At 37.8% G+C, this 22,498-nt stretch overlaps 1 protein-coding gene across 2 annotated transcripts; it reads right to left on the minus strand.

Annotated features, from left to right (window-relative positions):
- Positions 1-1,230: 1,230 nt before the first annotated feature.
- SLC35B3 (solute carrier family 35 member B3) lies at positions 1,231-22,498 on the minus strand (the record flags this gene model as incomplete). 2 transcript variants are annotated; one of them, XM_084280557.1, is made up of 9 exons in its annotated part: positions 1,231-2,106; positions 3,166-3,235; positions 7,444-7,555; positions 8,189-8,281; positions 10,978-11,075; positions 17,239-17,346; positions 18,814-18,968; positions 20,883-21,004; positions 22,283-22,498. In XM_084280557.1, the coding sequence occupies 9 exons, from the start codon at positions 22,481-22,483 to the stop codon at positions 1,956-1,958; spliced, it is 1,110 nt and encodes a 369-aa protein (XP_084136683.1). In that variant the 3' UTR covers positions 1,231-1,955. The 2 variants fall into 2 exon arrangements, with proteins under 2 accessions (XP_084136683.1, XP_084136682.1); XM_084280556.1 differs by lacking the exon at positions 8,189-8,281 and having other exon boundaries at positions 22,283-22,483.

Below are 22,498 nucleotides of genomic sequence, written 5' to 3' on the forward strand. Positions count from 1 at the left end.
TGATAGTTAACTAACTTAACACAGCTGGAAAGAGCAACTTCATTTAGTGAAAAGAACACAAGGGAATGTAGGACTTGACAAATACTATTGGGAAAGAAACATGGATCAGTCCCCTTGACTTGGTCAAATACACAACTGCATCAGATTTGAAACTAGCACACTTTTTCATATCTTATCCTAACACTTTGGCTGCAACATGGAAATGGATAGCCATGGCAGGCCACCGTTCTCCTTCAAGGTGCATCTGTCAAATTCCCACATCTCTACCTCAGTCAGGACAATCAATCAAAGCAGAATCTGGGAATTTAAAACCCAAAATTGTTACATGCAATAAATTCTTACAGCTTGGCAACACTGGGTACATGTGGGTCAAATGACTTTGATAATACACCCTGGAAACAGTGCAATTATGTCAGTGCAACTCTCCATTCCACCCACCTGTCCCACTGTGTTCAGAAGGCTGTTATTCCACCTTCTATTTTAATAATGTACTTAATGACATATGCTAGGCTACCAAATCAAGAAGGAAAATTTAAAGCACATTTTGTGTCTGTGCTTTGATTACAAGCTCCTTGGGCAGCAATTCTTCCTAAAGGTCTGAAAAACATTTTGAATACTTTGACAAACTAGTACTTTTGGCAGAAGGCAAAACTGGGAAATATTTCATTTCTCTGTACATTCTTCTTGACTATATAATTCTATTATCCAATTTACTTTTGTCTAAGTTGAAAGAACACACACCAAGATGCATCTAAGGAACGCAACAACAACAAAATCACTGCCACGTGAGAACAATGGACTATAAGGTGATTACTATTTTTAAAGTGCTATTGTTAAATATAGAAAATGAAAGAGATGGGAAGCGATTCAAAAGCAAGTTGAATATAAATGTAAGAGAGATAAATAGACTTAATCTTCCTAAATTCATGATGAAAAAGGCAGATTGGTAGTACATTGTCTCCTCCTGTCATTAAATAAAGAAAATTGTAATCTGTACCCTAATCCTCTTAAATTCATCACAGGACCACACAAAGACTGACTGACACAATACATATTTCCAAATACATTAGCAGATGCCATTATTCTTCACTACTGAAAATGAAGAGTTTTGATTTGATGACACTAATTTGAGGACTTCCATGTCTCTTTACACCACTATCACATGGAGGGCTCCAGACCACTAAAAATTTTGTATTTCACCAAGGAATAAGCAAGCTTCTTAAACCAGTGTTTCAATCACAATTTCTTCATTTTGTGTTTTCATCCTGTCCAGGCCTAAAAGCCCATTCCCCCCTTACAAAAGCATGGGTGTTGACTACACAAACTCAACCTCATTTTTGTTAGTTGCAAGCAATAATCAAAAAATAAGACTGTAAGATTTCCATTAAAAAATTCAATTATTACAATAAATACAAAGTTCTGTGATGGTCTAATCAATAACTTAAAAAAAAAACCCAACATTTTATTTAAAATTAAAAAAGGGTGACAACATACCATATTCTAAACCTTTCACCTTCAAAATGGCAATTTGGTCAACCAGTTGCTGATTAGATTCCATTAAAAGTTAATACAGTAGAACGTTCAAATTATCCCGCCTAGACAATTAACACAGAGCCACTAATCTCAGCTCAGCCACATGTCTGATGTTATTAAAATGCCCAAATCAGTCTTCTGCTGTCCCCCAGATGGGAGTGCAGCTTCTCAGCCGTCTGCCAGGAGCCGCTGTCCTTCATTGCCTGATAATGCCATCTGAAAACTGGCCCACAGCTCCTTTTATGATGAATTCAAGTGCTCTGAAGAAAGGGCTCACAAAAAATGTGCATTTCTAGCAATCTGTATGCAGACAATATGCCTTCAGCTCCTTTGGTTTTAATAACATTCCATTTGGAAAGTGAATCAGTTGAAGACTGTTCCAATAAAATAATAGTCAGTCTAGACAAGGCATAAACCACTGTCTATACAGTTTGTGACAACGTCCTTGTTTTTCTTTCTTCCACACCTTTTTTCCAAAGACCATGCAGCGAAGGCAGTTTGATTTTATCCATATTCTTACTGTAAACATTAAGAAATATACCAAGGACAACCAGTAAGCCTGACCACACGTACCTAAAAGGGGAGGAAAGGGGGGGAAAAGTTACCATTAACACTTATCTGTAATGATTACACAGCAATACTTGTGGATTAAATAAATATAAACACCCTATATTAAGGGGAGAAGATGCACAAATTCATGGACTCTGAGAAAGAATTTGCTTGCATCTTTATTAATACCATCCTTCCACCTTTGCTTTTCCTGTCCTGGAGTATATTAGGGTGCATTTATAGTTAACTAAACACGAATCAGCAGCTGTTCTTTCTCACATGAATAAATAAGTCCTGGGCATTTTAGTATGTTTTTCCTTCCTACATTTATGAGCACTATACTCTCTAAACTGGCCCAAAACCTGTTCTCACTCACTGCCTTATATTCATACTCCCCAAAGTAAGAACATTTCTGTTTCAGCTCTCTGTTATTTTAAGCCCAGTGATTTTAGCTGGGGTAAATTCCATTTGGGCATTTGGCTGTAAGCTTTGTTCTTACAACCCACACTTACACATAGCAATAAAATTGAATACTATTTTCTTTCAAGCAAGCAATTAGGATCAATATAGCAATTTAGCTGCATTTTTCAATGTAAACGCTTCCTTGAAATTAAAAAAGGGAAGAAATCCAAGCTCAAATCTCTTGCAATCTCATGCATTAAGATAACTGAAGCTTGCAGTTATTTAAAAGGGCTAGCTAAGAACTTAAACTCAAAATAAAAGGAGAAATATTAAATGGCAAAAATGCATGCCTTTATTCAAATCCTTCTCCACTGAGAAAGTAACCTAACAGTTCACTAGATATTATGTAGGATTTTTCATTAAAAAAAATCCCCCAAAGATGCCAACACATGGAATAGCTTGTCTTCCAGACCTTTAGAAAAATGGAAACTATTTTCTCTAGCCTGATAAGCATCAGCAAGCCAGTCAATATTTACAACAGATGGCCAACATTTGTAGAAGATACAAAATGAAAAGCATTAAAGCCTGAATATGATTAATAACTGTTGCTAAATTTCCATGATCAAGAGCTTAGTTTCTTATAAAATATATATAAAAACAATTAAATGTATATATACTTACTGGAATGTGAATGGCTTTGCAAAGAACAAGAAAGAAAGCACAATGGTCATTGCTTTTCTTCCTGTTGTTACTGCAGAGGAAAACAAACATTTAATTTTTTAAGAACTCAGTTACAGCAGAAAAAATTTAATATGTTCTTCAATATTAGTAGAGAACCTCATTACATAATTAAGTGTTTGGCCAAATCTGTGATCGTCCTTGGTGCGAACACAGACTGCAGATACCCTGGCCCAGTGCAAAGTAACACTAGAACCATGTGCTGCTTGAAACAAGTACACTGTGCCAGTACTATCAGCTCCAGCCACCGTTATCTGCGGCAAAGAAACTTCCAGAACAAGACTATTTAATGACTTCACACTCATCAATTCACAGTGTCTGAAAGCAACAAACGAACTTTGCGGTTTATACCCATGGTATAAACTAATCTGTTAAAGCAGAAAGATGTGTATCTCTTATTTGGATACATCAAATCTCTTGCCATTTCCACCTCGTATTATTACAGTTCAGTGGTGGTTGGGGTTTTATTCTATGAAGTGGAATGAGATCAGCATCCCATTGTTGTTCTGAAGTTACTGAAAATTTACCTAACACTGCAGAGAAATACACTTTTGGTTAGAAACCTAGAGACCAGGGATGTCTGATTCAACAATCATGCCTTAGGAAGTTTTCATCAAAACCATTAAGAGACCTTCTTCTACATGTGGTCTTATTACTAGGAAGAGGATAGTTAGAAGAGTTGAGAATACAATCCTATAACCAAAATGGAAGTAAACTACCTGCCTGGGTTACTCTCAAATTAATTACACCTTCAGTAACTATTTGAACAATTTCAATGCTATCTGCTATGAACAAGAATACAGCATTCCTAACAAACTGTGTATTGGGAAACCTACATAGCTCTCACTGAAATAAAATCAATAAATGAGTAAAAGTTATAGAAAGTGTTTTAAAAAAAGGTCAGAATGCAGTCAGGTTCACAAGATTAGCTATAGAGGTTAAGGACCTGAGAAGGTGTTAAAAGCAGGCTTCTCACTTAAGAAAGGATGCCAGTGCAATTGCCTGCACCTGAGGAAAACGTTGCTTAGCGTGCAGTACTTTTCACTATGCCATCCTAGAAAGCCTTACTTGAACAAATGCATTCACATTAGTCTTACTGTAACATATCGATGCCTACTGATGTATTTTCACACTGTTAGGGCCAGTAAAGCAAGTTTCATTCTCCCCAGTCCCCCCTCACAAACAAGTATTTACTTAAAAGCTTGAGTTGTCGTGGAGGAAACAGCCTTGGCTGCTGCTTCAGCTGCCCCAATCTCTGCTTTTTAGTAACAATTTTCTTTACATTTTAAGAAATTTATGCACATCAAATAAAATGATTTTCTAGTACATGAAAAATTAAAGGAGAATGAAAAAGAAAATTGAGTTTTAATTAGAAAACAGTTTACAGATGAATAATTTAAAAAATGGTTAAATTACTTCAGTTTTTCTAATTACGATTATTTCTGTTCTTTCAAATCAGTTATTAATTAAAATATTTATGTAACCATTTCCTTCTAAATTAAGTGCCTTTTCTTCTTTTTCCCAATTAAGTCTGATAATTTCTCATTCTGCTAATAGAAATACAATTTTCATTAAACTCTTTCACCCCACTCCCCCCCAAGAAGGGGGAGGGTGGATGGGGGGTGGGAGGGACAGTAATGAATGCGGTGTACTTCCAAGGCACAATAAACATTTTCACATTGCTACAGGCAAGACATAAAGGGCTGAAGTGTTAGGATTGTCAAGGTCAGGCATTAGAAAACCTGGGAAAAGTTTGCTATTCCACAGGATTTCAAAGCATTTTTTAGCATGGCAGGGCTTTTTTTTGTTTTAAGAGCTACTTATTAACATGAAACACCCCTCTCACCTGCACCAATTTCTCGTCAGGGCACTATGGAACATACTTAAATCCAAGCATGACACAGAAGTGCCACAGAGGAAATTGTTAATAGGAAAGCAGAAAACACAATCCTCATGTCAGAAAACTGCATTTCCCTCTCCACTGCTGCAAATGAAGTAGAGCCTCATCTGGCTGGAGGCAGCTTTTAGGGGTAGAGGGAAGAGAAGAAAGCAGCTTCATGGTCTCTTGCTGCTACACCTAGGCTCTTGTGACTAATGTTTGTAGTTTTAAGAAAAGGTAACCTGGGGAAGGAACGAGCCTGGTGTGACTGTTCTCGACAGACTAGTACTGTGGTGACTGTAGAAGTGAGTGACAGAAGCAGCTGAACAGACACCAACTGAATTTTGAAACATTCACTTGAGTTACATTTTAAGTTTGGAAGCAATCGTTTTCTGCAGACAAACAATTCTACATTCTAGAGCAGTTTAGCTAATTTTAGGGACAGCCTGAAAACAGGGCTACAGGAATATGATGAAAAATAACCAAGTGTTAGACGTTTCCTTCAGTGTTGTAAGATACATACAAAATGTTAACATTCTAATTAACTGCTGTTAAAACAAACACCAGGGTCATTTCCCCTTGTTCCATCAGTTGATGATATTCTGGTATGTAAACACTTCAGTCACTTGACCTTTTTGAAAACTAATAAAAATACAGGTTTAAAGCATTCACTTGTAATACAGTTATGTCATTTTGCTGTAAGTGGTTTCCCCCCACTTGGACAACTCTGCATACTAAAATATGTTGTAGCCTCACAGATACAGATGGAAGGCTCAATCAATCAGTACAAATAATCTCTGAGCTGTAATTTGCATTGTACCTGTCTTCCTAGCGATTCCTTTGCTGTAACCATATTCTATACTTCTTCCTCCATTAAGGATCTCATGCAAGGTATCAACAGGTGCTGACACACTTCCTTCTCTGAAGCCTTACAGTTGTCCTTTCACACAGAATACGTTCAGTTTTAATACCTTCTATTGTTTCCAAGGCACACACCAACCAATGCTTTACTAACGACTAAGCATAACCAGCTGACATCACTTGCCAGTGCATGGCTGAGCCTCACTGTGCTCAGTAGCTCCCTCATTGATCCAGAGCCAATCGCAGCTACCAGGATTTCAATCTCTGCATATGATCCTTCTAGATGACTGATTACTCAATATGAATAATATATCCCATATGCAACTGAACAAGAGTCTGAATATCTATAAAGGTTGAGAAAAATCTGTAATGGTTTTGAGTGCCTCTTGCTTCACGTCTTCCTTTTCCTCATCAATCCAGATATACACCTGGAACAAGTCAGTGCAGATAGGTCTGACTTGCACTTACTGCTAGGATACTGTCATATTATTATTAGGTGAGAAGACCACATCATGGAAGCTTTGTTCATCTGCGACCACAGGTGCAGAGAAGATGGCATGTGGGGACTTCCTTAGCCTGGAGAGGACTCCAGTAAGCTGCAACTTTTTACATACTTTAGGGACTTGCATTGTTCCACATTCATGTGTGGCTAGCACACATAGCAGTGAGGGCCCAATTCTTTTCAGCATGTTGCTGATCATGGCTGACAGTCATGTGCTGTACCAAGCACCTGACAGCAAGCATGGCTGCTTCCAATGACCTGAACAACTAGACACAGTCTGCTTGTACCTGCCCCATGGATACCTGCCTGATAATCCAGCAGCTGTTCCGCAGCCCACCAGAAGTTTGCTTAGTTCAAATCCCAACTTCCAAAAACATACAAGCACATTTCATTCCCTCCAGTTTAACAAGGAGATGATCGAAAAAAGCCAGGATTTGTTCCACTTGAGTTTATTCTGAACTGAGGCAGAAGCACACTTAACATTGCTACAACAGCATTCCACTGAGAGTGTCTGGATGTTCAGAAGCTTCAGGGGAGTCCTCCTCAGTTTTTCTAGAACTACCATTTTTTGGAAATCTTCAGAAATTCTGTGCTTTGAAACTATGACCCTGCCTGCAGTGGCTTACTGAAACATCCTTACTTTTCCTTCCATGTTTCAAATATACCTGCCTTTTCCTTATACCTTGCTATATATTTTCACTGCAACTCAGAGCAGCATTGCTTCTGCATTAACCCAAAGCACAGGCTGTATTCACAATATTACTTAACAGGCTCTTCAAAGTTGAAACTGTGGCACAAAAAGGACTGGGAAACTCTCAAAACACTTACTACTTGAGAAGATTGATGCTACACAAACCACCATCAGTGCAAAGAACAGAAGAAGAGCCAGAGTGAGAACAATTCTCCAAAGTTCTCTCCTAAATAATAGAATTACTCCATGTTTTTTAGCAAAAGCAGTAAAGATATCATTTGTTCATACCTGTTACAGCCAGAAGGGCACCAAAGATTTTAATCAACGCTAGAACAAAGGATATGCCAAAATATCCAGTCAGGGAGAAAAGGAATGCATAACCGTACGTCTGAACTGGATGCTGCAACGACAACAAAAAAAGCCTGTTAGGAAAATGTAAAACAAACCCTGAGGTATTGCAGAACAGCATAAAACTACAGACTTTAATCAACTGCTTGAGCAATAATAAGCTGCTCAACAATGCATTCATGCGAAGATCCTTATTTAATTTTAGTTAAATAATGGAAAAATAATAATGAAATGATAAGCTCCTAAATCTGGTCTCATGATTTGGTTTTGTTTTGTTTAAAAAAATATTACCTTATCTTATACATGTTTTTTATGGAGAGAGTGGTGAGGTGCTGGAACAGGCTGCCCAGATTGGTGGTGGATGCCCCGTCCCTGGAAATGTTCAAGGCCAGGTTGGATGGGGCCCTGGGCAACCTTGTGTAGATCCAGGCTGGAGGGTGGTGGCCCTGCCTGTGGCAGCGGGGTTGGAGCTCTATGATCCTTGAGATCCCTTCCAACCCAGACCATTCTATGATGCTATGACCAAAGAGTGTAACAATTTGCTTCATGTATGCATTATACAAGTTGGCCAGTTTACGTGATACAAATAAAACTTCAGAGAAGCAGTGAGATTTCCTAAACCCTACAGAGCAATGGTTTCCAGTGAGGTTGTTCATAGAGAAAAAAAGGAAATGTTTACACCTACCTTTGAGCAGAACGTTACTGCAGGGCTTAATCCACTAGTGCATGTTAATCCAAATAAAATATACACAAAACCTATTGAATAGGAATACAAAACCTAGAATAGTTTAAGAGAAAATAATTACTAGTCGATAGTATACAAAAGGACAAAGTTAAATGCTTTCAAATGTTTGGCCCCATCAATATGTTCAACTTCTCAGAGTTCAATTTGCAGTGTTTGACGATAATTTTACTAGGATTTCTGTAAAAGCTGACGTACAGTGAAAAGTGGGTGTCAGTGTCAGATTTTTTTAACGTAGTTGTAGGTAGGAAAAATAAGGGTTTTTAAGCCTGTCAATTAATACCCTGAGGTCAATCTTGACTGTAGTAAATCCTTCATATTCAGCACTTCATAGCCAAAATAAAACTTCACATGACTACATAAGTAAATAGTTTGAATAAAATGTTAAACATTTTGGTTTTAGCTGCTTATGCTGCACAGTATAGACCCTTATGGCACTAAATGTACCACCTAGCACACGGTCATCATAAACTGCCAGAAGTGTCACATATGTTTTACCTGTGCCACTTCACATATGTTATGCACATACATTATGGTTATAGGATACAGAAATGTCATGACCAGCTCTGATCTAGTTCAGTATTCCAAACAGATTATACTCAGTAAAGAGGTAAGCTCTTCATTTTGTATGTACCCTTAGTTAACTCATAGCTTCACACAAAAAACCCAAAAGAATCTTCATCCTATCTTTTCCCATGTAGAGGCAACAGTAAAAGCTGGAACTGCCCATGTGGGAGCTGTCCAGCTGCTTGGGCAAGTTTTGGTGGCCTTTTCTTGTGAAAAAGGGGGACGCTGAACAGAATTATTCTACCCATGGCTAGCTAGAACACACTGTTTTACTACACTTGCAAAACTTGGTGCCAATTACAGGCCTACTTCTTTTGACACAGGTTTCATCAATTGTTTCCTTGCTGTTATATCTCAATTATATAAATATATCTCAAACAAAAATAAAACTATTGACAATTGATAAAGCCATGAAACAAGAGAATACTTCACTCTGCTCTACAACAGAAGAGGATAAATAGATATTTTAAGAACAGAACTTTTTTCCCTCATTTAAAAAACAATGGCTGGATCTTCAGAGCTCTTATTTTACAAGGTTCATGCACAAAAAGATTAGTCTCTGGCTCTTCGTTTGCCTCTTTGTCCAGCTTTTCTCCCAAACTTCACAAAGAGCTCACTTTTTCACAACCAGGAATGAGCACTGCGCTGCTAGTTCTGTGTTAGGCAGTTTGACAGAAGTGATTTCCTTAGAATCACACACAAAGCAAAACCAGGTATAACTTTGCAGAACAGTGGTTACTATTTCAGCTGCAAGACATCTTTTCTCTTTCCCTAACTCTTTAACCCATGGTAAATTCAAAAAAACCCCAGAGATCCTGTGGATGACAAGTTCCTTTACTATTCAATTTTATTTCCAGATCACTGTCTGTTAAACATGACCTCTTAAATTTTCACCCACAGTCTCAAATCAAGAAAAATTATTTCTGAACTTGCACTTGTAATTCTGCACTGAATTCTCCAAACAAAGTCCAGGAGTGTAATCCCCAGGCCTTAAACAAAGCCTTTTTATACTTATCACTACGCTGATTCACTGCAAGTATTGTATGAGTATACAATATTAAGACCAACACATAATAAAAGGCAGAATTCTGGAGATAAAAAGAGCATCCTAGGTAAGGCAATTAACAGCTATCATAACTTTTGGAAAGATGCAAAGTGGGCAAAGAAGCAGTTACACATTGTACTTTGTTTTGGAGGTTACAGCTACAGAAGGCTGCGCTGGGTCAGGTGAGGTCCATTTTGCTGCCTCTGGCAGAAGTCAACTAAGAAAAAGTACAAAAATAAAATCAAGAATACAATGACACTTTCCAGAAACTTCCAGCTCAAATTTCTTGAGCCAACCTAAATCACTTTCAGCTTCCCTTGAACTAATTTTTTTCTCCACTTATGAAGTTATTCTCATAAATGAGAAACTATATTTTCCAATTAAATGTCAAATACAAGCCAAATATGCAAATTAAATGTCCTCTTTTTTTACTTGTGGCATATTAAAATAATGTTTGTTATAATGAAAATTTTTCTTGTATTTACTTGATCTTCAAGAAAAATATGCTATGTTCAAGTTTTGACATAAAAAAAGTCAACTACATGAAGAGATAATCTGTGTTCCAAGTAAGTATATAAAAAATACTGAGCAAGACTTTTTCAAAATTGTGTATTTCACTGAATTTCATCCATTCTGGAAGTCAGAGTTTTACCCATTTCCAAAGCTTCAAAGAAAGCTGCCTCCAATGCTAACACACTCTAGAATGAGAAGTCTGGCAAAGTAAGAAAAGCCCAGTGTTCATGTAACTCATGCTTATCCGTACCAGAAGGGAATATGTTTTTTTCAGCAATTATGTGCATGATCATACTGAGAACACTCAAAACAATCAACACTGATTTCAGGTATCCAGCAGAAAGAAGTTTTGCTGGAAATAAGCGTTTCTGTAGCTGTAATACACATTTGAAGTTGCACACAGAAAGCAGCACCCCCTGAAAGGTTAAAAACCAAAGTAAAAAAAACACCAAAAGCACCCAAAGAAACAGAAAACCCCAAGACTAGTACAGCAAAAGTCCTTCTTTACATATGGAAGAAAAAAAGCAGATTAAGTTTCATGTTTTGCCATTGTATGCCATGGCTGTGGTAGAACATGTGCTTTTAAAATTGCAGATCTGGTATTTACCATTTCTGAATTAGAACCATTGTGCAACTTCATAGCTTTTTCCTGTACATTTCCTATAACTGCATCTGCGCAGAGGGCAAGGGAGATTAGGACCACACCTAATACAAGAAAAAAACAAACACCTGTTCAGAACATTTATTAACAAAGCAGAGTAGTGATGAAAACCACTCTGTACTTATCCTGAATAAACTCCATCTCAGGAATAGAAAAATAATACAGAACCAGCCTCTCTATCATATTCTAAATGTCAGAAAAACTATTTCTTTATGCTGTATAAGCAGTGTCCACCCCCCCCACTCCCTGTACCAGGTTAGGCCCCGAGCACTGTGCATCTCTCAGCTTGATAGGAACATCTGGGCATTGCTGTAAGGAAGAAAACTGTAGTTTTTGATGTAACAAGAGTGAAAGAACATCAGTTACATTTACTTAGGTATTTTTAATGAAGATAAATTAGTAGAGAACATACTCCAAGTAGTTAATCCAAGATTCTTTTTCCTGACAAAAGCAAATAGAAATGTTAGACGTAAAGATAAAATGAATGCAAGAAGATTCACAGTGGAAATCTTTCATTGTTGAAATATTTTTTACAACAGTATTTTAGGTACAAACCCCAGAGTTTTAGGTTATCATGTTTGTTTAGAACAAAGTCACTACACAGTCAATAATGTAATCAGCTTTCCAATAACAAAAATTAATAACTCTTTATCCATGCCAGTCACAATTCATTTCCCAACCTCCAAACTTCGATTCTTTCATGACTGTAGCAACTGTTGAATTTAATGTTGCAAGAGTTAGAAATTAATGATGCACACAGGTTGAAATACCACTTTTCCTAAGTATACAACATTACAGAAGATATCAGTCATCAAAATCGTATTTACTGACTGCTCTCATCCTGGTTCCTTAAACACTGTAAATGTCAGGGAAGAATGAGGACTGAAAGATGAGAAATAAGCAGTGTTGTATTTTCCTAATACTATCTTCTTAGTATCAGAGTTCTCAAAATATGCATGCTGATGGACCAAATGGAGTATAAACTCCTGACGGAAACAAAATAAATCCCTGCTCCTAGACTTTTCAATATTGAAAGATGTAACTGTTTTCAGACCAATGAAATTTAAGGTGGCATCTCCTTGGCAAACTTCTGGATATATGGGAACTCCCAAACTGCCGTTTTTACTTTGGGAGCCATTTCCTTTCCCAGGCTAGACTTATGCAACTGAAACAACAGAAAAAACCTCTTCATTATTCAAAGCTATTGGGCATTGGAAAAGGTATGAGTCAATGGAAGTGACATGACAACTGGAGTAACGCCAGTTTTGCTGAAGACCACGTGCACTTGGCTATGGTCACCTCCGGCTCGGCAACAGCCTTGCTACAGATCGATCACTTTGTAAAGTGACCGAGTATTTTCATCTGTGCTCTCTATCACACGAGTTCTGCTTAATGGCCCAGGCACATCACTGGACAAATGGATAGGTTCACTACTGGACTGAGATGAAAAGGTTACCTGGAATCTGAAAGTGCAAGTGTGCATGGAAAGGAGAAGCGTAGGGACAAGATACATGTTAACAGTGCGTACACACACAGTTTGGAGCATGAAGAGTTGTTCCACTCACTGCGACTGTGCTGCACCTGCCGAGCAGCAGAAGCATGAACAAGGCCAGTAATGTTAGGAAGCATGTAAAGCATGAGTAAAAATGATTGGAAGAACAGGCCCTAAATTACTTCTGAAAGAAATTAAACCTGGAGGACTTACACCAACAGGCTTGATTGAAATGCTACATTACATTGTATTTTACACTCTTAATGTGATGCTTGAAGTCATTAAAATATTAACACTACTTATGTGTTTATAAGCTACTGGATATTTACCTAAGTTCCTCAACAATACAATCCCACCACACAAACGTGTTAGACTAGCAAGTTGTTTGGAGTTTACCTGCCCATTAAGAGGTCTTTGATACTCCAAATTTAAAAGCCTTTTACAGACAAGATTAGAAGACGCAGTAGAGGTAACCAAACAAGCAATAGCATCTTACCAACAGCAGAGCTAAGGACAAAAACCCTCAGTCCGCCAAAGACTAAACTGCGTCTTTACAAGCAGTATAGTGTAGCAATGCACTTTGAGAGGAATGAGGCTTTTGGCCCATCCAGATTTATTTCTGACTCCCATAAAATCAGGCCTGGGGGTCAAGCAAAGATATGGTAAGGCACAATTGGAATGCAGTAGGAGAAGAGCAGAAGTCTGAGAACAAGATAAGTAACTGCAAGAACGTTAACAACTGCCTTAAAAAGGAACAATGTGACTGTGTAGCCTCAACCAATTATTAGCAATAGTGAGATGCATGTAAGGCAGGTGAATGGAGCATCTAACCGATAGCAATGTAATGTAACTCGTGTACTGATATGGAAACCTACATAAGCTGTGTGTGTGTTTCAATAAATGAGCTCAGCACTTGATCACATTGATCAGACTTGAGTCCGCAAAACTTCAGCTCCAGCAGTATAGTATGGAGGAACCTGAAAGCAATTGATATTCTACTGCATCTGCACTGAAGATAGTTAATTTCCACTTCTACTGGTTATGCCAGAATAATGGAAGTTCCCATAGCACCAGTTTCAAGACCGCCTCCTTCTGAATACCATTCTCTTCTGGTTTTTCTTTTTGAAGTCCTGTAGCTATTACTCACAGCTACTGTTGTAGCTTTGTGTGTTTGGGTTCTGGTAGAGAAGGAGGGGCCGCAAGGGTGGCTTCTCCAAGAAGCAGCCAAAAGCTCTCTGCAGGCCCCACAGAGCAAACACCAGCTGGCTCAAGGCCAGAGTTGCTGCTGACCAAGGCTGAGCCCATCAGTGACAGTCACAGCACCTCTGGGAATCACATTTAGGAGAAAAAACACTGCAAGCATCTGCTTTTTGCCACCAGAGAAGGGAGCGAGAAGATGTAAGGAGCTGTGCAGGTACCAAGGTCAGGGAAGGTGGGGATCAGGAAGAAGGGCCCCAGGTGCCAGAAAGATTCCCCTTCAGCCCGTGGAGAAACCCATGGTGGAGCGGGTGTCCCCCCACAGCCCATGGAAAAGGCTGAGACTCCACCTGCAGCCTGTGGAGTGGCCCCACACTGCAGCCGGGGGAGACATGCTGAAGACATTGTGACCCACATTGGAGCAAGCCCCTGCCAACAATTGCAGCCCATGGTGAGAGACAGAGACACAGAGATGAAAGTAAGAGAGACCTACACTGCAGCAGGTTGTCTGGGAGAACTCGTTACTCTGTGAAAGACCAGGCTGGAACAATCTGGGCCTCAGAGACTGAGAGATTCTATGACTGCACCGCATAGACATGACCCACACTGGGGCAGCTAAAGAGCTAAAGCCTTGTGGGAAAGGACTCATGTTGGAGAAGTTCTTGGAGGACTGTGTACCATGGGTGGGACCCCACACTGCAGCAGGCGAAGGGGGTGAGGAATTTCCTCCCCCCTCCCCCCCAGCTAAGGACAAAAACACCACCTGAGGAACTGACTGAAACCCCCAGTCCCTGCCCCTCCCTGTGCCATAGTGAATAGGGAAAGAAGGGAGTAAAATCACGACTAAAGTTCAGTGTGCTCAGAAGGGAGGGGTGAGGGGAGGTGCTTTAAGATCTGGTCACACTTCTCCTTACCCCACTCTGGTGTCACTGGGTGTACAGTGAAGTGTAATAAAGAGTTTTCTTTCCTTTATTCCATATTGAGTCTGTTTTGGCTGTGATGCTAATTGCAGGATGATCACTCCCTGTCCTTATCTTGACTCCTGAGCCTCTCACGCCTCTCCCCTTTTCAGTCCAGCTGAAAAGGGGAGAGGCGTGAGAGGCTCAGGAGTGGTAGAATGGCTTTGGTGGGCGTCTGGCCTTCAGCCTGGGCCCAACACCCCATTTACCAATACATCTCCAATTTGAGCATTTAACACAACCTCCATCTTGAAAATTATACAAATATGTACCTATGCTGGCAAAAGAGAGTTTCTGTTTTCTTGGCTGACCTCTTTCATGTGTAAACAAAATTTGTGTAGACTCCTTTTTTGGCCCAGCAATATTGGAATAGATTTCAATAGCAAGGAAAAACAAACAACAGCAAGGACTTATAAAATATTATCTAAGTGAACAGTTTCACATCTGCTCACCCTCCATTTTTGTGCTGGTTTTAGTATTTGCATCAGACAATAAAGATGATATATTTTGTTTAACTTCACATGATAGTTTTTCTGTCTTAGAACTGGGAAATGTAAACAGCTTCATTCTTAAGTTAGTAGAAGTTCTATGAAATCTATTAGAATAATACTAGTTTGCATGGAAACAGTTCTGCATAAGTGTGCATAAATAACTGGAAAAAACTTTGGAATTTATATGGCAGTAAGTAGGCAGTAACATAAATCTGTACTTTTAGAAAACAGTAATTCTGAAGTTTAACATTTAATTTGCTGTTTATGCTTTGAAAGGTCTAATTTCCTTAAATACTTTTATTATTTCTTTGAAGCTACTCTATGAAGATGTGCAGTTAAATTCTGCCTCTCCTTTTTCACTTCCTGTTCTATGATTTACATCAGGAAGAGCGTGAGTGTAACTGCTCAGAAGAATATGCCATTTTGCAGAGCGAAGTTTTTAATAATTCTTACCACTGGTTTTACACTTCAGCAGCTACATATTTCTCCAATACAAAAAAATCAGTATCTCCATAATTCATCCAACAATAGGAAAGACTCCCCCTTTCCCATTATGAAAATTTTCTTCTGGTTAAATTAAGTGACATAGGAACAAAACAAAACATGCAAGAGGGAACAGAGAAGTATTTTTCTCAGAAGGTGAGCAGGAAAATTTCAAATCGCCTTCCTAAGAGGAGATCCAGACTTCTGAAACCTGTTTCTATACTCTATTTTCATAGAACTTGCTCCAAATGGTAGTGCTATAAACTTCAATATAGACAGACTTGTTTGAAGCATTAAAAAGAAATTACTGACAAAGACAACTGTTTATTCTCTGAAGACATTTAAATTTTTTAACTTGTGTTTTGCAGACCTTTGAGGGGATTAGGGCTTTGCTACATTTGCTGCCCTTCACCCTATCCCATTCAGTTGAAGAATCAACTTTACAAATCTTTCCAGAATCAAGTCATAGCACATACTTAATTTAAATTTTACAAAAGGAGTAAATTAACATGCAAATGTACTTAGAGGCTAGAGTCCAAAATAGCTGTAACGGTAATACACATTTATACATCAGAAACACTAGAATATAATTACATCAACAACATACTGTAATCAAAGCTGCTTGGTTTTGTGGGTTTTTTTCAAGTCACCACCCAGTTACACCACAAATACACATTACATGAACAGCAAGTTGTAAAAATCACAGATTTGTTCATATTACCAGTAGCACTAAAATTATATTGAGGCATGAAAATTCACTTATGAGCAAAGCAAAAGACATACACATACTGTTTAAACAACTTCACAAATTGATCATTACTAACACTAAATGAAATATTTTGTGAGGACAGAAAGTCTTCTCAAAACTGAGAATTCTGATATATTTTAGGAACTAAACTTTTAACATTGCTTCCACTATTAAGAAATAACAGTTTCACACTGAAGATCTGTCATAACAGGTGTAGCTCATCTCAGAATTTTAAAAGAAAAGTGGAGTATTCAAAAGTTTTTCAAGATTCATGATTAATCCAAACACTGAACAAGTAATTAACATGGATTTTATGAAATCCAACAAAGTTTTTAAACCCAACAGGTTCAAATCGTTTCTTTACTTACGATTTTACCCAGGACAGAAGAAGTTAGACCCTGTGCACTGCAACTAAGAACTACAGCAAAACTGAGTGAGGCTGTCAATTAATATAAAGTAAGTTGTTCTGAAATAGAAAAGAACTTAAAAGTTTAGTGAGAAAGGACAACAAATATTTTGAAGTTTTAAAAAGGTCAAACTGAATATTATTTACTTTGATGTATTTACTGAGAATTATTTCTTGAGAACAAGCCTAAGATGTTTCAGCCTAAAGGGCAGGATTTTCAAAAATTTTAAGAAACTAAAAACTAACCCTTAGAATAAAGGCCTCTTCTGCCACAGCTACCATTCTGCTAGTGCAATTCTACAGTAAAACCTGTAGCTTCCATCCAATACCTGAAGGTGCTCCACCAAAAGCTCTCAGAACTTCTATGGCACACTTAATGCAGGGGGGGGTGGGGGGAAAGCATTTTGTTAAATTCAAAAATATATCTTTACCTGTCAAGTTGAAGTTTGGTGCAACTGTGCTGTCAGCTAAAGTAAACCATATTAATCCAAGACTCATGCACAGGGCAGCAGACACATCTGCGACGTTGTAGCGTTTTCCTAGGAAAGCAATACAAACAGACTGTTAACACTCAGAATTTCATGTTTATCCTGTTTAGTGGACTAGAAGACAAAGGAAAAGCTGTTCCAACATAATTCTTTTACTTAAGCAGAAGACTCAAGGCTCTGGCCTTTCATGACCAGAACTAGTTTCTTTCACAACAGCAGCGTCTAACGGGCAGTATCTGATTCTTGTGGTCAGTTCTAGCCTTACTCTTAACGACATACTGCTTTCCCAGGGAGAACACGCTTTTTCTCAACAACTTCAGGACAGCTGAGATGTTTCCTTAAGATTTCTCCCTCATGCAATACATTCTGGTTGCCTGGATTGAGTAGAGATAAGTTATTCCCAAACACCAAAACAGATTTGGGAACATCTAGAACCCTACATTGTCTTTTAGTTTGGGAAAGAGGACGTGGAGGGGGGTGGAGAAAGAAAGAGCGTAGGCAGATGAAAAGGCAGGAGATAGTGTATCTTGTTTGAAACAACACATTGCTTTCCCAGAAGCTGTACTTCCAATATAAGCTTCCAAGGGAACTTTTTAAATGGAAAATTTTAACTGAAACCTAGAAAAAATAATATTAATGCTGCAAGAAATATTTCTCAACTGCTGAGAACACAATACTATTACAGCACAATATAAAGTTTCAAACAGAGTAACAGTCTCACTGCATTAAATGCTACAAAATGACTCCCAATAAAAGGTGAATACTGTGTGTGCAAATGAATACATAAACTTGTAACTTCCTCTGAAAGTTCAGCTTTCTAGTCCAGAATTAACTACAGAAGATACTGTTCTGGATTCTGTTCCATAACACTTGTCCATGCAGAGCTTTTCTGACTTAAAAAATCCTTGTGTATTGAACAAATATAAACTTGTATACTTATGCCTACCAAATAAAAAAATACTCGAGTATGTTTATTCACACAACTGCAGTATTTATCTGTTATTCTCCAGATCTCTTTTTCTGTTCTTGGAGTATTAACTACATGTCTTTGTCTAGTCCTAAAACTGTAAAGTCAGTTGCAATTCTGATTAAATACTTAATCAAGGTTTAGGGACCTTAATTAGGAATTTAAGAATCAAGCTTTTCAAACAAGTAGATTTCTTCACAAGCCATGGCTGAATTTCTCCCACTCCTCAAGTTTTCCATTTCAGTTTTGAACAGGTTTAATTTATTAAGCAATTTGGTTTAGAAAAAGTTACATTACTTAAAAATTAAGCAAATTTGCATAATAATGAAAGTTTTGTAAATGACCTGTGTAACTTTTCTGACCACCTAATTGCATTTGTACATTTTCTGAGAAAATGCTTCAGAAATTCATGGTTTTCCTCCTATAGGAAAAATACTACCTCTCCCTATCCCAGAACCTCAGTGGAATTTAACAAGGTACAGGCTTCCACACATGACTGCACCCCAAAGAAACAACCAAATAAAAGACCTAATACCAAGACTAACACTTACCTTGTATAAAAACCCCGCCTATCATAACTGGAATCAGCTTACAGCACTTGAAGATGACTTGTGTAGGGTAATTCAGATATCCTAAAGAGGTATTTGACAAACCCATAGTTCCCACTGTTAAAAATGCTATTATCATGTAGGTTTTGCCAGGAATTCTACAAAATATAAAGATACAAATCTTGGTATTACAAACTGATCTAGATAAGATTTAGCTTTGAAAATTTAGATCAAGGAGAATGTTTGTAATACAACTTGACCAACTTTCTTACGGAATTTTGTTCCATAATAGAAATTTAACAGAAAGCAGATAAATGACTGATTTCAAATTTTATTTTGTGCAACTACTGCCCATTGACAGTATTCAAACACAAGACAACAAAAGCTTCATGGGTCAAGCAGTAACTCTTTCACCTCCTTCTGAGAGCATATATTATTTACAGAAGAATCCAGACAATTTCAGATTATTTGTCAAAGGAAACACAGAAGGTTGCTATACCAAGATATCCCAACTCTCAGTCCTATCATGATCACTGTGTCCATTTTTTGCTGAAGTTTTCACATGAACACTGCCATTATTAGAGTGAAAGAAGTTGGAAAAAAGTACCATTGCTTTATAAAACTCAACAATACTAAGAAAGAAGTGATACACATATCATGAACACAGAAGCTTGTTGAATGTTTTCAGTTTCAGATGTATTGTTTGCAATTTGATGACATTATCACCTGATAATGTTATATCACAGATGATGCAACAGTATTTTTTTAGCCATTGCTGCACTCACTTTGTGAGCTATTTTTTTTACAGGTATCACTGTGCATATGTTCAGCTATTTTTTATGCATACTCAGAGCCACAGTAAGCAACATAAGGAGATAGCTTGCTGTAACCCTGTCTTATCCATAACTCATTAGGTGAGGTAGGCATACTCTGAGGCAGGCAAGAAAAAGATTAAAGAAACAGAATTCAGCATAAAAATTACTAGACAGACTTTTAATGTCTACAAGAAGATGCCTAGGTTATAGAAAATAAAATGTAAAATATATTGAAGATCTATAGTTCCAACACTTCTCACTTACAGGGGTCATGGCCTGTAAGCATTAGCAACTATTTAGTAATCAAAACATAAATAGTTGTTACATCAGAAAACACTGTGTATATACCTTCTGAGGGTTCTGTATCTCAAAAAGTCATAAAACTTGAAATATAGGCTGCCAGTGTTTATAATAAAAACCCCAGTAATTCAAAGTTAAGATTGTTTGCCTGTATAAGAACTCCATTACCTAAAATCAGTACATGCAAAGTCAGCCACAGTTAACTACAGGTAAGGAAAATCAGTCATGCTCAACTAGGACATAACGCTTTAAAGGAATTTTAAAGTTCATGTCCACCACGGCAGCCTCCATCCAAGCTGCCAGAGGGGCTTAATATAGAGTCTGCAGAGGCTGCAGTTGGGCAGGAAGCCATAGAATGGCCACACTGAGTTCACAGGATTCAAGACAGCAAGAACCACCTTGGTCAACTACAGCGAAAAGAGATAACCAATTTGTGCCAGGGCGTTACAAGTGCCATCTGGGGTGATAAATGTAAAACCCAAGCACACCCTTTAAAGCACACCTACACAGCCATATGGCAGACAGCAGACCTCTGACACCCTCCCAAGATGCACAGCACATCAGAGGAACCTCTTGGTGAGGAAGTGCCCAGGTTTGAGGAAAAGGTATTCAGTGACAGATGGCTTCAAGTACTGTGAAGTGCATTCTATACATGATAAACCCAAGCAACACATAGATGAGTCAGTCTGTATTGGCTACCTTAAGGAAAGAATATGCTCTGTAAGCGGGACAAAGTGATGGTACAGGCAACAGGACTACTTACAGGTCTGAAACCAGTGGGTGCTTATAAAACATCATCTAACATCATCCAGTAAATTCACATTATTTAACTACTGAACTACTAGTACCAATGCCTCACAGCATTCACATCATAACAACACAAGTTAAATTTACCATAAATATCAAAATGCTTCTAATCTGATGGACAGTGGGTAAAAGGCTTGGAAAAACACATACCTTCTTCTTTTGTCCTGAATCAACTGCAATTCTATTAGTCCAAAAATGGAATAAAATCCAAACTGCACTAAAGTGAGGTACCAACCAAAAGGTTTAAAACCTTCCACTGAAAATATCAATTCCTATAAAAACAAAAACCCACCAAGGTCACATAAATACACCAAATTATTAAATCAAAACAAAGTCAGAATTTTTTCTTCTTCACAGACATGCAAATCTAGCCTTTACAGCTGCATGTTTAACTAGAATGTACCTGCTATATGTAGCTTGCAAAGTACTAAAAAGGAGACAATTTAGCTTCTCCAGAATGAAATGAGAAAATTTACTGCTGGTATAAATCCACCAAAATTAATGGATTGTTTCATCAGGGAAATATTAATGGGTCAAATATATTCATCTCAAATCATAGATGGCTTCCTGTCTGGTTTTCGGTTGATTTGTGGTTCATTTACCTCAGTAGACTGATTTTAGTCAGAATTCGTAAATAGCTCACAATAAATTAAATACAAAATTTCTCTAACAGACATATTTACTGGTAGCATGCACTAATATTTTGAATGCAAACATGAAATAGCACTTATGATCTTAAAAATCTGCAGGCTGTGGGAACATTTAAAACCAAAGCCATTTGTTATGGAAAAAAATTTACATGAACTGCATGATGAATCACGTGTGCACCAGTTACAGAAACAAAAGCCTACCTAGTAGTTTCCTTTTTAATATTCTGATTTCAGTTACTGATGATTTTTGTCCAACTCTTTGGAAGGTACTTTAACAAACCTCTCAGCTGTTTCTGAAAACTCAGTTGGAAACATTGTGATTTTTAATCATGGCCTTTTTAAATCACTACTTAATTGAGGAGATGATTGGAAAAGCAACAGCAATGTAGCTGCCCAATATAAAAACATTTCTCTTCCTGCTAACCTTAACTAAAACAGCATAAACATTATAATTCTGCTTAAAAACTACAACTATACTGTGTTCTAGCTCTGTCCTGAAGGGAGAGCAGAGAGAATAGACTACTGCTACTGCACTGCACTCATGGAACTCAAGATCCAAAGGTGTCAACACCAATGAAGACTTACATGGCAAGCTGCTTGGTTCTACAATTTGTTTGTTTTCAGAATACTACAAAATGGCATTTAAAAAAACCCCCACATTCAAGACAATACTGAAAGGTGTATCTTGCACACAAAAGTAAAAGATCAAGTTTGAGTCCAACTGAACCACATGAATCGTACATTATACAACCACACTGCTCTTTCATTTTGATAACTTGACTTTGCAAACAGTATCTACTTAAAACGTCTATGCATATTAAACTACTTAACTATATCATGCTACTGATAAAGAAAAGGCATGGGAGGAATTGGCCCAAGACACAAATTCATAGCATGTACCTGTAAATATCCATAGATTAGATAAAACATAAAAACTCCAGAAACACAGATGAAAAATTGAGTAGGTTTGTTAAATTTGCTGAGATTCATGCCAAGAACTACGACATCATCTACTGATTTGATATGAGGAGACATAGCTTGAGATTTGGAAGGTACACTGATGGAAATGTATTTTCTTGATGAAGCGAATTTCAGATCCATGCTTCCTTGTTCGCT

Source organism: Gallinula chloropus (genome assembly GCF_964237585.1).
Source record: "Gallinula chloropus genome assembly, chromosome: 2".
Lineage (NCBI taxonomy): Eukaryota > Metazoa > Chordata > Aves > Gruiformes > Rallidae > Gallinula > Gallinula chloropus.